The sequence below is a fragment of the Lissotriton helveticus genome, chromosome 3_1 (genome assembly GCF_964261635.1).
Source record: "Lissotriton helveticus chromosome 3_1, aLisHel1.1, whole genome shotgun sequence".
Lineage (NCBI taxonomy): Eukaryota > Metazoa > Chordata > Amphibia > Caudata > Salamandridae > Lissotriton > Lissotriton helveticus.
Genome location: NC_136061.1, coordinates 985,590,508 through 985,606,078, shown reverse-complemented (window position 1 = coordinate 985,606,078; position 15,571 = coordinate 985,590,508). Strand labels below are relative to the sequence as shown.

Here is a 15,571-nt window from a genome sequence, read left to right as displayed (position 1 = left end):
CTTGCCATCTTTTGTCTAAGGTTCACCTGCTCCTGAAGTGAAACTTGACTGCTCGGCCCTGCTACAGGGAGGGAGTCAAGAGCCGCAGAGGAAGGCCTCATCATGGAGTTGGAGTGCCAAAGTTATATGGCCCAAAGACCCTAGTGTTCTATGATATAAATTTCTACAGTGGGTGCCTAGAAACCTGTAAATACCCTCTTGGCTTAGCAAGGTTGAGTGGTCGCACATTTTTCAAAGAGGTAAAATGTTTAACACAATATAAACAGGGATGGATATCCATAGACAGAAGCACCTAGAACCGTCTGGGTAGAGAACCAACACCAGGCTTTTTAGAAGCTTCCTTGAGGGTCTACCTCACTGAGAGAAACATGTGCAGAACTGTCTAGAGCATCTTCTAGGGCAGGTGTCTGCTCACAGCCCTGCAGAGGATCTTTCGCCCAACAAACTTCCAATTTGCTTTAAATATGTTTTCACTTTCATTGATTTCCAAGCTTAATTATTCCTTACGCGTGCACAAGGTACATTTGCATTGCAGTGGGCGAGCATAACATAATTATATATTTCCTGCTTTTATATTTAAATCTTGCAAATTGTGCTTGTTGCTTTTATCTGTATCTTGAGCAGTAAAGAGGTTGCTTCAGAGAGCCGATAAAAACCTAACAGGGTCACAAATGTCATATGCAATGTCATACGCGTTATTTAATAGAGCTCCAAAAGCAACTTGATAGGTTCTGAAATATAAATTATAACAATTGATGGCTTGGTGTCTCAAAGCACTCTCTTCCTACCTGTTTCATTTTTGCAAAGAAGAATTAATAATCACGGGAAACATCCTTTACAACGCAACTTTTACTCCGCACTACCATTACGACGCAGCTATTACAACGCAAGTCGTTACAACGACTTGCGCTGGAGGGCGCTGTAGGATAGGGAATAGTTTAATTTTCTATCCAACACCTTCCGTACTATCCACGAGGACTGGAGTTGGAATAGAAAATTAAACTATTCCACTATCCAGCGCCCCCCAACGCAAGTCATTGTAACGACTTGCGTTGTAAAAACTGCCTTGTAATGGCATGCGGAGTAAAAGCATGCGTTGTGATGACATACATCCATCATTGGCATGGAAGTGGTTGCTGACCTGTTACTAGAGAAATAACTACATATAAAGAGCAGTGGAATACATGTGTACCTTTCAAAATGTATCGCTGCTAAAGGATGTAATGTATATGTTTATAAATGCTTGTTTAGAAAAAACTCTAGATCACCGCCTGAACAAAGAGTGACACACAAACCCACACACAACAATTCTAGAGTTCAAAGCATAACACTGCAGAGTCCACTCCACAAGCCCATAAGTGGACTCATTACACAAATTTAAAACCAAAGTCCATGACTCAAACCCCAGTTAAATAGTCTTCACGAACCATGAAATACGACCATAGTAACCAATCAGCAGAGTTCATGGACCAACACCAAGAATACGCCACACAATACCTGCAATCTGAGCCCACCACACAGATATCACAACTAAAGCTCACCACACTAGTACATCAACATAGAGAAATCTCATAAGAATAGCAAGCAGAATGTGCAACACAAACCAGTAACCAGTGTACTCAACAAATCAAAAACCCAAACCCACCATATAAACAGAACATACAGCCTGATTCATCAAGGTACCGTTTTGCGAGTCTCTAATAGCGATTCATAGCGAATCGCTATTGAGGACTCGCAAAACGGTATTCATGTAGGAATTGCTAAATAAATAGCGATTCCTACATATTCTCTATTTGCGAGTAGCAAATTGCTACTCGCAAATAAGGAATAACTCCCCATTCATTCCTATGGGCCAAAAGGCCCATAGGAATGAATGTGGAGTACCCCTTATTTGCGAGTAGCAATTTGCTACTCGCAAATAAGATAGCGATTTTAAGGGTGCCAGGGGTGTCCAAAGGACACCCTGTAGCACCCCTGAAATGCTAATTGAAACAGGTGTTGCGCACACACATGTCCAAGGGACATGTGTGTGTGCAACATGCAACTTAGAAAAATGCCTTTAAAAGCATTTTTCTAAGTTTTTGCTATTTACCGAGAGGTCTGACCTCTCGGTAAATAGCGGCCCAAAATTGCTAATTAGCAATTTTTAAATGTGTCATGAATAGCATTTAAGGAATCTCTAATAGAGATTCCTTAAATGCTAATCCTCGCATATTTGCTAATTCTTTATTAGCGATTTTTGCATTTGGGATGATGGATCCCAAATGCAAAAATTGCACTCGCAAAGGGCCAGATTCTGAGAATCTGGCCCTTTTGCGAGCGCATTTACCTTCATGAATCAGGCTGATAATCCACTATGCAAATGCACATTCCAAGGCACTCTTTACCAACCCAACCTGATGAAAGCCTGGGACCTTCTTAGGCCGTGAGAGGGCTGAAGCATGTTGGTGAATTTGGGTCACAGGACCATCACATTGTAATACCCCTGCATAGTCTTTGTTTTTAACCTTCCCATCCACCCCACTAATAAAGGGATACCTTGGAAGTGGATGAGGAAATGTTATCTTTAAAATTACGCCCCCTAACTAACTATCTTCATAAGTGCTCCCTGGAATATGGTCCAGCCCACCCTGAGCTTTAGTAGTCCGAGTGAACCCGATGATAACGCATGCCACTATTAGAGTGGGTGAGGGTTGTATACAAAAGGGGGTTCCCTCCCTTCCCTACTCCAGTAGGAGTACATAGGTGTGGCATGTAACACAATACCCCCTCTTATTCTCTGTGGAGGCATCTGAACTCCAGGGGGTATATTCTTTGGTCATTAGTAACACAAATCTAACAACCAACTTAATGGGACAAAAAGAAAAGAACACATTTCCCCAGCCCTAAAATCCCTAAACGGGTTATCATACGAGGCCAGAATTTACCAAAGAATTGCCTGCATGATGCACAAAGCCATTCACTTCAAGACCCCCCACTATCTGGCTCAAAAACTAGAACTATCAGGGGGCTGCAGAGCATCTCTAAGTGCAAGTACAATGCTCCTGAAACCACAGCTTTTCCACAAAAAGAGATCGAGTAACAGAGCCTTCTCTGGCATTGCCCCAAAGATTTGGAACTCTCTTCCTCCGGAAATCCGTACAATCTCCTCGACCGCTTCCTTCAAAAAGGAAGTGAAAAAATCCTAATGCTCAAGTTCCTGCCTGAATAGACCTTGACTACTTGACTCCATTACTGCCCTCTATTTGGTCTTCTTGATTACCTTTGGACATGATTATATACCTGGGAATAACATTGTTAGCATGCTTTGTACATACATATGTTAGAATGTTCCTCACCCATTGCCCTATCCACCCTACCCTTATGTGAAGAGTTCCGACACCTACAGGAGTCTTGCACACGTCTTGCATAATTATGTAACAAACAAATCTTTTGCTTCCCAATACTGTATCCCTCTTAGCCAAAATTGTAACGCAGTCTGATACCCGTACGGGTCATGTTCATGTAATACAAATACATAAACCATGTTATTGTTCTACTGACACACATCTATTTTTTTTTACACACAGAAAAATCCAACTGCCCTATCCAAGTTTACTTCTTGATTGACACGTCGGAAAGTATTATCCTACAGACAGCCCCAATCCAGAGTCTGCTGGATAACATCAAGCGATTCATCCCCAGGTTTCTGGACAGAATGGAGAATGAGGCATACCTGAACCAGGTGGCCATCACTTGGCAGTATGCTGGCCTCCATTACTCAGATGAAGTGAGAGTGTACAGCCCAATGACCTCCGATAAGAGTGACTACCTCAGAAGACTCAAGGACATTCAGTACATAGGCCGCGGAACATTCACAGACTGCGCGCTCTCCAACATGACCAAACAGATGCTGCTGAGCCACAGCCCGGACACCAAAGTAGTGAAGTATGCAGTAGTCATTACCGATGGCCACGTAACTGGAAGCCCTTGCGGTGGAATAAAATCTCAGGCAGATGCAGCTCGTGATGCTGGCATCAAGTCATTCGCAGTGGCACCCAGTCATGATGTGTATGAGCAGGGGCTGCGCGAGATAGCCTACAGCCCACATGAGCTTTACCGCAGCAACTACGCAGTCACCACCAGCCAGGACCTGCTGAAGATCGACGAGGCCACCATTGATAAGATCATCCAGGTCATGGTAAGCAGTGCACGCAGGCAGCAAAGAATTTGTAGTACAGACATGGGTTTCCAGAGACCACAGAAGTACAGGCAGTACCGGCCCATTCAGGTAAGAGCGGTGGGCCGGGTGGGGGGGAGGATTTCGACAGACGACAACAAGGGAAAATTAATTATTCATTTAATTTTCCCTTGTGGTCGTCTGTCGAATCCCCCCCAACCCGGCCCCATTGCCTAACCGCTCTTACCGGCACGGGTCCCAGCTGGGTATAGGGCATTAACCCCTACAGCAGTAGTAATGTCCTGGTAGAGAGATTTGCCTCCGAGGCGTAAGGAAACAGTGGACACTAACTCCCACAGGTGGCTTATAAAGAATTCATGATTAACCCTTCCTTAAGGGTGTAGAGGAGGGAGGATAGCGCTTAGTCCGTGACAAGGATGTGTACATTCAAACGATGCAGTATAAATGTCATTTAATGACATGCGCCTTTAGGGACAGTCTGGAGTAATGCCAAGGGGCGCACAGGACATTCACAGGCTGTGCTCGAGTTAACGATTGTGAGGGACTTCCAAAGTTTCTCTGTATCACATAGAGGTGCACTGTATCTAATGTCAGTCAGGTTAAGTATGCAAGGCGAGGAAAACTGCCGAACTGCTGGGATCCCAGCAGGCTGCAAGAGACCAGGAAACTGCTATTGCAAATCAGGTTAGAGGCTGTAGTCTGTAGAGTTCCTCTGGGAGCAGTAAGAGGATAGAGCCTGCTGAGTTGATTGTGAGCATGAATCAGAAGTGAATTTCTGCATCTAACTTGTGTTTTATTGTTTTCTTTTGTTTTCTTTTTTCCTTGTGACAGAAACATGAAGCCTATGCAGAGGTGAGTGTGAGCTGCAACGTAGAAGTGGACGGACCCACCTGTTGCTGAACATCAAGTACCATACCACGACTCATGAATGTACACTATTATCTAATCTCCAATCGGTCTCACCAGAGGTTGTCACAATCTTACTTCCTCTCTTGGTGTTATCTTTGAAGGATGATCTGGTAGTGACCTCCTGACATATCATGACCAACCGGTAGGGCCGGGAATCTTCCTGTGCCATGGTACCCCACGCTTCCCTTAACTGGTGATACTTCCCAGAGTCCTTGATTCTTCTCATGAGCCACTATCCCCAGGGTGGGAAAGTTCCACCTGCATCTGTATCTAATGTCTTGCACCTATGTTGCGTGGGAAGCGGCATCGAGTTCTTCACTGCAGAGTGTTGGGAGCTCCTGGTCTCACTTGTACACTCCCTCCAGTAGACTAGCCCCACTCTAGCAGAACTGTATTGACGTCCCACAGCCAGAGACACCCTGCACTGCTGCAGAAGCTCTTAATTGGCCACAAAATGTAGTGTTTTTACACTCAGGCAGTTACTGTCACATTTTAGCCTCGATTTACCTAATGAACAAGAGATCGTTAAGGCTGTTTTGGAACGTCTTGGCTTACCCTCTTTTACGATGCCGGCAGTCTCTAAAACCCGGTCATCACTTACCTACATATATATATATATATATATATACGTAGTGGTAGTCGTCATCCCGCAGTCAATATTCTTGTGGGTTCGTATTAGAAACTCAGTGTTGTGCTAGTGCATCCCTATTGCTGGTGTTCGTTGAGGATTTTGCAGACCGTTACAGTGTCCCGCCTCCTGCGATACCAAAGTGTTTTCATTGCATTGGAGGTGGGGAGACCACCACATGTGGCACAGAAAAAGACCTGACGTTTGCGGCTAGATTACCCCCAAATCATGTCTTTCACTTTACATTGTCCTTGACAACCTGGATGCCTCTCATGCTTTCTTTTCTAAATGCATCTGCTTTCTCTTCCTTCCAGTGCTACAAGATGAGCTGTTTGGAAATCGCAGGACCTCCTGGGCCAGCGGGATACAGAGGACAGAAGGTATGAACTGGCCCACCATGGCAACCACCAACAGCCTAAGTGTCAACAAAAGAACCTGTATAACCATGCTCCATTTCATCTGTTGTGTACTTTCATAAACAGTACGGAAATGTTTGACACAGACCAGTGGAGCACAGAATAGGAAAGTATGTGACACTCAGGGCTCGACATGCGTCTCGAGAGCTGCAGTCCAAAATCGACAGTCGAGGTCATTGGTGTATATCATCCACAGTACACCGTTTGTACAGCGCCCGCGCCTCTGACTGACGAATGCTTTGTCATTTCTAGAAGATTGCAGTGGTTCCCTGTTTTGTAATGAATCAATTTTGCATTGTAACCAGTATGTATCCATCTTAAAGAGAGGTAGACCAGCCTATAAATAAAGCAAGGCATTTTGCTGCAGGCAAACGCATGGACATCCACCAGGGGTAGTCAGGAGTAGCAGCTGATGGCTTGTCCAGTGATACCCCTGGCGCTACCCTGGCTATCCCTCTTCTCTTGCGTTGGATTCAGTGGCACGACATAAAAGTAAAGAGAGATCTGTTTACTTTTTGTAGTTTTCAGCAGTTATCCCACATTTTCCATTTCCTGTACCTTCTACAAGAACCAATAGGCTGTTCAAGGTTTAACGGTAAGGCAAGCAGGTGAACCCTTTGTTGTCATGGAGAGGGGTCAAAGAGTGCAGGATGTGACCTTCGCTGTCCAATGGGTAATTCCTGGAAAGGCTGCTAGGACTAAAGCAGATACGGACTGTGCTCCTGAGACGTGTGTGCTGTGCCTCCCTTGACCTGTCCGACAGGGGAAACATCCTTTACAACGCAACTTTTACCACGCAGTGCCTTTACGATGCAACTTTTACAACGCAAACCATTGCAACGCATTGCGCTGGGGGCGCTCCAGGATAGGGAATAGGTTTAATTTACTATTCAACACCTTCCCTACTATCCACGGGGACTGGAGTTGGAATACTAAATTAAACTATTCACTTTTTAGCGCCCCAAAGCACTATGCCTTGTAAAGGCATGCGTTGTAAAAACCGCGTTGTAATGGCATGCGTGGTAAAAGCATGCGTTGTAATGTCATACATCCGACAGCGGCCGCCATCAGGCAGGAAATCTGCCGGGTTCTATCCGGGTCACCGCTCCTGGTGACTGCCTGTGGGAGCCCTAATATGTCCCATTTGGCATTCCATACATTGATTGCATCCCTCTTTATTAGCCACCCCTTCCGAAGGAAAGAATGCGCAACTTCATTTAATAATGAAATAATTTGTTGAATTTTAAATGGCTAAAACTCTTCGTCCTATTTCTAAAGTGAAAGCTGTCTCCTTCCTGGGTTTTGACTGGAACCCTCAGTGGAGGAAAAAAAGGAATTACTTTTTGAGTCCGGATTCACGTACTTAGCCAAATAAATGGAAATCTCGAGAGAGGGTGATCATGTACATGTAAATGTAAATGTGTTGGACTTGTAAAGCGCACAGCTGCCCGTGAGCGTCCCGGCGCTGAAGACCGCTGGGGAACCCGTCCTGGCTTTCCCTGTGAGATGGTCCCTTCTGGGTATCTCCAAGGTGAAACCAGGCATCCCCGGCGTCTGTGGGGGGCCGTTGTAGAGATGAGGCAAGCATAATGCCCAGAGTTGCGGAGTGTGATCCCTGGTTAGAGTAGGCACCGAGGTGAGAATTGTCGAGTCCGCTGACCATGGTCCACGACCCTGCCGCGTCGGGAATTGAACCCTGGTCCCGGGTCGTTCTCTGCTTCCGGCTCTGCCGCCTCTAACAAGTGAGCCACACCTCTCCACTATCATCGGTGATACATCACATCAGTTCTATTTGCTCTGCATGAAACTTGAATTAAAAGCAGTTCAGACAGCAGACCCAAACTTCTCAATCTGAAACTCAGAGCATCGATTTGTTTCAGATGGTGGTTGGCACCTACACTAATTTTTTGAGACCGAGACTTATTTGTTCATCATCTTTGGCATAAAACAAGAAGAAGACAGACAGACAAAGGTAGAGGAAGAGAAAGATAAGATAGCAGTTAATAATAGAAAAAGCAGGGATGAAAAATGGCATTCGAGAGTGACATAAAGAGACAGGAAGTGAGGGTGGAGGGAGATAGAGGCATGAAGTGAGACCAAAACCGGACAGCCTGATACTTAGCAACCCTCCACCTTCTAAGAATAGAATCTTTGGATCTGTTAACTTACTTATTAGGGGGCAGATTTACAAGCCCCTCGCGCCTCATTTACGCCGCCGTTGCGTCACTTTTGTGACGCAGCGGTGGCGCAAATCCTGCTCCATGGTGCGGCGGTACTTACAACGTGACGCATCTGAGAGATGCATCACGTTTTAATGCCCTGCACCACATGTAGGCGCACCTGCGCAGGAGGGGGGCATTCCGGCGCAGGAACGCCTCCTAAAAGTGGCTGAGTGAAATCTACAAGATTTCACTCAGTCACTTTTAGGCCCATGCTGCGTCAAAACCCTGCGCCTGCCTGAAGCAGGCGTAAGGATTGACGCAACATTAACTAGATAGGGCCCCCGGAGCATTGCTGGAGCTGCATCGCGCTTGCCACGCAACTCCAGCAATGCGTCACTTTTACGGCACAGATGCGTCACGCATCTGTGCCGTTTTTGCACCATGGTGCTCCGCATTGTAAATGCGGCGCATCCATGATGGCGGAGCTGTGGCGCACAATAACTGGCGCATCCCTGCTGATTTGCATGGACGCGCCAGTTATTGTAAATATGCTCCTAGGTTTTTTTTTAAAACAAATAAAAGCATTTTAGAGGTGAGAAAGCAATAATTTCAGGAGCCATACAGTGCTTTGGAATGTGTCCATCATGGTCACGTGCAGATATGGACGCTGGACATAGGAGTGAGGCAGGTCCTGCAACATCCCAAGATAACCTAGAGAGAATGAGCAATAAGTTGGCCCTTTAGATTATTTTCTCCCGCTGACTTTGATCTAATCACAGTGATCAATAGTTAAGTGTAATTAAACCGGAGAGAAAATGTATTTTTGCAAACAGTGCTTGTGCCTCCACGAAGGACATCCATTTTTAAATCTGTTTGGCTGAAAATTGCTGGCATTTCATAATTGAAGTTTAATGGCATTTGCAAAATTCAGGAGATCTTGGAAGCAACACATGCTCATGACAAGTCTTTTAAACTTCAAAGCTGCACAAAACACTTGCTAGCATCTTTTCTAAAGTTTTCAAATGTTTCAAGATATGTAACCGGCACACGTGACACAGATTGCCCTTAGTGAGGAGCATTTTCCTGAGCAAATTACTACTTTTTAATTATTGGAATAAAGCAGGTGTGATAGCAATGTAGCAATATTCCTCATGGTGTTTTAAAGCGTAGCCCAGTATTTCTGGCGGCCATTGGTTATCTGGCCATTGTGCTTGTGATGAGCATTACCAGAGCTGTGGCTCAGTGTTGTTTCATGCTTTCCTAGGTCGGCTCACACACAAACACATTTCTGTGGTACATCCATGATTCTCCCTGGGCGAAGTAAATAGGTAATGGACATACAGACATAGGACAGGCATAGCAATAAAGGGCTACTGCATCAGGATAGTGTTTCAGATTACTGAACCATTGGATTCATGCACAAGCTCCTTGCCAAGCCACCATAAGCTCAGAAGCAGCATTAAGACCTGACTGTTCTGAAAATCTGACACCGAAGTGGCCCTTCAGTGGGGCTTTTGCACTTCAAGTGCATTTAAACGCATTTTAATGGATACATGTTCAATATTAATGTTTTCACGTTTTACCTATATAAATAGGAATATGTCTCATATTGCATCACTACTGTCCACTTTTACAAAAAAGCCCTTGGTAGGCCCTTACAAAAGCCTGTTAGAGGGGTTCTGCTCATGTTTTGCATGAGTTTATTCAGTAACACAGTCATTTTTCGAGCCTCCTATGATTTCATTGAGTTTGGGCCACTGGACCCCTCACCTCTTCCTCCCTCCAACACCCCCTCCCCCCACTCTGGGCTCTGTGCAAGCACCATTACTGCAGGCAGTTCCTGCGTAAGGTGTTGGGTCTTTGCAGAAAAGAGACATGGATGTCAATGGATATTCAGGGTTTACATGCTCTTGCTCCATTCAGCATCTTTTAACATGCTTCAGGCGTTTAATTAATTCGGAAAATGTTGTCTCACATGTCCATCATTGGTATTCGTGTCCCAGAGTCCTGTCTGTCCTCCTATGTACAGTCAGTATTGGAACTGATTGACTACTGATAAATAGACTGAGGGGTGGGTGACAGGTGCTCTGGAATCCCTTCTTGTGGAAATAACTGAGAATTGAAGGTTGCGCAAGCATGCTGCATTGCATCTATTAATGTATGACTGTGAACTGTTCCAGCACCTAAAATAATGTTATGTCTCTTTTTCCCAGGGCGCAAAAGGTAACGCCGGGGAGCCTGGTGACGCTGGAGAGAAAGGAAGGCAGGTAAGTACCAAGTTAGCCTCAAACCTTTTCTGATAACCGATATGCAGGAAACAACCCAGACCTAATATATTTCGTCTTATGTTTACTTCACAGGGAGATCCCGGTATAGAGGGTCCCATCGGATATCCTGGTCCCAAGGTGAGTGCCGCGGCTGCTAGACATGCGTTATGTTAAGATCTGAGCACCACAGATCACTACACGCTGATTCATAGTGCTCTGGGGTCCACAAACACAGAGCGGGTTCTGTAAGGGTAATAACACAGTAGCATTTGTAGGCCACTTTCGCCACATGGCTGTAACTTGAAAGTACTGAAAATATTGTTATAGTTGCCTCCAAGTTAGTAGTCTAATGCAAAATTAATAGAAGGCAATGCAAGACAGAAACCCATGAAATATTCAATATATTAGCACTATGGCTAGGTTACAGAGCTAAAGATTATCTACTAAAAGGGCAGTTGTTAGAACTTCACAAAGCCTTCTCAAAGGCTGCAGTGTAATACCAGTGCATTCAAAGGCGTGGTGCCTTTTGTATGGCTGCCTCAGTCCAGTATCATGACAAACTTTAGTCGAGCGTACACTTTAATTGGAGCAATGGTGAGAGCTAAGCATTTTCATAGACGAGTATTCCTTAGTACTCATAGTGTATAAAGCAGGCTCTTTTAAACTTGACTTTCTGCTTTTCCAGATTCTAACTGTATCCCTTTAGCTGTCTTGATTTGGTCTTGCTGAGTATGCTTAAAGCTGTGTGGACATTGCCGCACTGGCGCCATTTTGAAAACTGCTCTACAGTGAAATTTTGTGACGTTTTGAAATGCAGCAAGGCTCAATCAAAGGAGCTTGAAGTGAACACAAAGTAAGGGGAATCTGTAGGAAAAGCGTTCTAAGTACCACACAGATCTTATGATTAAATGGAGGAACAGATCGGATTGGTAGTCAAAATCCCACAGTCAGGTTGTACGTAACCTAAAATAACTCTATCACAAAGAGAGGGCTCTTCTATATTTTATTTCTTTGTCTATGTCCCAGAAGACTCTGTTGGTAGGGGACAAGAACCCTGAAATCTCTTTGATTATATAAAACTTTTAGCAAATTATTTGTAATTCTGAAATGTGGTTGAAGCAAAAATTTTAATAGGATCATAACAAATCAAAACAATTTGCACAAATTATAGACATTCACTAAAACCTGATTTCCACACACTATCATTTGTACGCAATATAGTTTCCTCAGTAAAATTGTGCACATTTTTTGTTATAATTTCATTGGAAATTTTTCTGTTGTAAATGAAAGTGTGATGCCACATGATGCTTTATTGACATAACTAATGCCACACCTCATGTCCATTAAAGCTAGGTGGGTGGCAAAGGTTGGTTATTCTAAAAAGTGGGTCGTGGTTCTAAAATGTTCGGAAAGCACTGGTCTAGTCAGAGAAATGTAAAGGGTCTGAGGTTGGTTTTGGTTCGGTCTTAGAATAGATATGGATGCTTGCCTGGCCCACAAATCCTAGCTCTTGTGATGGGATTCATTTTCAGGCTTAAATGTCAAATATTTTCCTTATAAGAGGAGAGGATTTAGCCTTACGGCAAGAACAGTCAACCTCGAAGCTGGGGAACTGGGTTTGAGTCTCGGCAATGACGCTTAACATACTGTGATTCTGGGCAAATCACTTACAGCCTGATTCATCATTCTCCCGTTTTGCGAGCCCCTAATAGCGATTCATAACGAATCGCTATTAAGGACTTGCAAAACGGGATTCATGTAGGAATTGCAATAAATATTGCGATTCCTACATGTTCCTTATTTGCGATTAGCTAATTGCTAATCGCTAATAAGGAATAACTCCCCATGCATTCCTATGGGCCTACAGGCCCATAGGAATGCATGGGGAGTTATTCCTTATTTGCGATTAGCAATTAGCTAATCGCAAATAAGGATGCGATTTCAAGGGTGCAGGGGTGTCCAAAGGACACCCTGTAGCACCCCTGAAATGTAATCTACATTGGTGTTGCGCACACACATGTCCAAAGGACATGTGTGTGTGTAACATGCAACTTACAAAAATGCATTTAAATGCATTTTTCTAAGTTTTTGCTATTTACCGAGAGGTCTGACCTCTCGGTAAATAGCGGCCCAAAATAGCGATTTCGCAATTTTAAAATGCTTCATGAATTGCATAGAGATTCCTTAATTTCAATTCTTCGCAAATGTGCGAATTCTTAAATAGCGAATTTTGCATTTGGGATGATGAATCCCAAATGCAAAAATTGCACTCGCAAAAGGCAAGATTCTGAGAATCTTGCCCTTTGCAAATGCAATTTAGCTTGATGAATCCGGCGGTTAATCTCCTCGTGCCTAACAGAAATGAATGTGTCCTTGCGTAACAAAACTGGTGCTCATGTAAAGCGCTCTGATACCCGATATCTTCGGGTCTAGTTTGCACTATATAAAACTCTAAAAAGAAAAAAAGAACAATTTCACTTCTTGCTGCCAGGTTATAGCATGGTGGATACTCAAAAACAAGGCTTAATGAAAGAATATGCTTAAAGAAGATGCTCTGGCTCCAGCAAGGTTCAGATGAATCTTCAAGAGCATCCCTAGTGTCTTAAAAGCTCACCAAGGGCCAGATGTAGGTCGCCAATTACCGGTCGGTAACGGCCGATTTCGGCCGTTACCGACCGGTAATTGGTTTTCGAGATGTAGGGGCCAATATTTTACAGATTCAGTAAATTTACCGAAACGGTAAATTTACCGAATCTGTAAAATACCGAATCGGTAATTTTACCGATTCGATAAAACCCAGATGTAGGTAGCACTGTTTCCAGTGCTACAGGCCTTCAGAAATCGGTATTTTACCACCCAATCCTATTTTACCACCCAATAGGATTGGGTGGTAAAATACCGATTTCAGGTGTGCATGCACATCTGTGCATGCACACCTGTGCCATGTGGCACACAGACATGCCCTTAGGCATGTCTGTGTGCCACATCGCACACATGCCTATATTGGGGGTGCTAGAGGGTGTCAAAGTGACACCCCCTGCACCCTTGCTGAACTCGGTATTTACCGAATCTGTAAATACCGATTCGGTAATGCACATTGATTCCTATGGGCTTCAATGCCCATAGGAATCAATGGGCATTACCGATTCGGTATTTACAGAATCGGTAAATACCGAATCTTAACGATTCGGTATTTACCGAATCTAAAATACCTACATCTCCCCTCCTCTTTTTTACCACTTCTTAAATACCGATTCGGTATGAATCGGTATTTAAGAAGTGGTAAAAAAGATTTACCTACATCTGGCCCCAAATCCTCAGACAAAAGAGTAGTGTAACCATACACCTTCAGGGTCCAGCTCCCACAGGTTAGCACTCACACTTTTCTGAAGTGTACAACTCCCTCAACTCACTGAACAGGACTTAATAATCCAAGTTTGGTGGCTGAAGGTAAGAAATATAGGCTAAACTAACAATATGGATCCAAACCTGCAAAGAATAGAGGGTGATGATGAATATCAAGTACATAAAACCTGTGCTCATGGAACATTGTGGCCAAAATATTGAGAACAGAAATAGGTAAAAGATAAGTAGATATAGGCAAGAATCTATTTACTCTTCTTAACCCCACATGTAGGTACCTTGAAGATAAATATATCATCAAGGTATGTATATATGGATTTCAGTAAAATAAGACCATGCTTACCGTGTCAATTACTTGGTCCTCAATATTAGGTCCACAATTTTCTGGTAGCTCAATATTCTGGAGCCAATGTTATGGTGGAATACCATATCCGCTGTTTTCTTATGGTACAAGGTGTGATTGATGAGTGAACGATTTCAGTTATGCTCTCATATATTCTGTGAATCCATGTGATTGTAGCTGTCATTTTTTTCTTTTCTCTAGGGGGCTCCTGGTTTGAAAGGTGAAAAGGTAAGAACTTCTAAATCCTTTTTTTCAAAATCCCAAGATATTGAGGATGGATTTCGGTGTGATTATCAATTCACATCTTTGTTTTGTATTTCCACAGGGAGATTACGGGAGCGATGGCAAAAAGGTGAGTCCATTTTTAGAAATGCATCTCCTTCTATCATGCAATTTCGAAACTTGTTGCTCTTTGTGATCACAATTTGCTTGACTCATATTATGCAATGTCTATTTCAGGGAGCCTTCGGCTTGGCTGGGAGAAATGGAACCGATGGGCAGAAGGTATGTTGGCTACGACACTTTTGTCTTTGTTTTAATTTCTGAACTTTGTCCCAGTAAAAATAATTAATCGACCTGATGAACTTCAGATTGTGGGCGCCTAATACCCAATTACTCCATTTTAGGTATCCAAATGCTGTCAGGTGTTTAAAGAACTGATCCCCACATTCCGTCTTATCATTCACACTCTTTAGAGGCTGAACTTCAAGAAATACAGTCCATATCGTTGAAAGTCTTAGAAGACTTGTTACTAATTGGATGTCTCTATTTGCGTTTATATGCACCTGGTTTAGGATACAAAACATTGAATTTTAATGTTGTGATCCACACATTTAATTCTTTCAACAGAGATAACTTCAAGGGATGTTTGAATCCAATATTCTGATTCCCACTTCCCACTGAATTTCCAGAGGGATGTTCCTGTTCCAGATCCTCATTCCTTTTCATGAAAATTAGAACAGAGCATGATTTCAAAATGTTTTTTCTAATAGTGGTTCATGATACCACAAATGACATTTCAGCCCATTCCTAACCCTAACCCGAAAATAAAGGCTCATTATGAGCAGGCAGGAAAATGGCCTGAAATGCCTGCTTCCCCTGTGTTTATCAATACACAGGCATTCATAGCTCCATGATGGCAAAATCAGTCGCGTAACGAAACTTGAGGGGTCCTCCGGACCCAGTCAAGAGCTGTCAGACAAGCGGGCCACTGCCCGTGCATGGTGCTGAAGGGGGCCCCCTGGATCTGAAGCCCCCACCACCCGCTTCACGGGCCTCATTATACACCACTGGGCAGAATTAC

At 43.7% G+C, this 15,571-nt stretch overlaps 1 protein-coding gene across 2 annotated transcripts in view; it reads left to right on the top strand.

Annotated features, from left to right (window-relative positions):
• COL6A2 (collagen type VI alpha 2 chain) overlaps nucleotides 1-15,571 on the top strand; it is an 89,231-nt gene that overhangs the window by 22,402 nt on the left and 51,258 nt on the right. For both annotated transcript variants that reach the window (XM_078681448.1, XM_078681449.1), the window contains exons 3-10: nucleotides 3,570-4,180; nucleotides 5,012-5,032; nucleotides 6,032-6,097; nucleotides 10,509-10,562; nucleotides 10,656-10,700; nucleotides 14,470-14,496; nucleotides 14,594-14,620; nucleotides 14,728-14,772. In XM_078681448.1, the coding sequence (XP_078537574.1) occupies nucleotides 3,570-4,180; nucleotides 5,012-5,032; nucleotides 6,032-6,097; nucleotides 10,509-10,562; nucleotides 10,656-10,700; nucleotides 14,470-14,496; nucleotides 14,594-14,620; nucleotides 14,728-14,772 (896 nt within the window). The remainder of the gene's footprint in view (nucleotides 1-3,569; nucleotides 4,181-5,011; nucleotides 5,033-6,031; nucleotides 6,098-10,508; nucleotides 10,563-10,655; nucleotides 10,701-14,469; nucleotides 14,497-14,593; nucleotides 14,621-14,727; nucleotides 14,773-15,571) is intronic.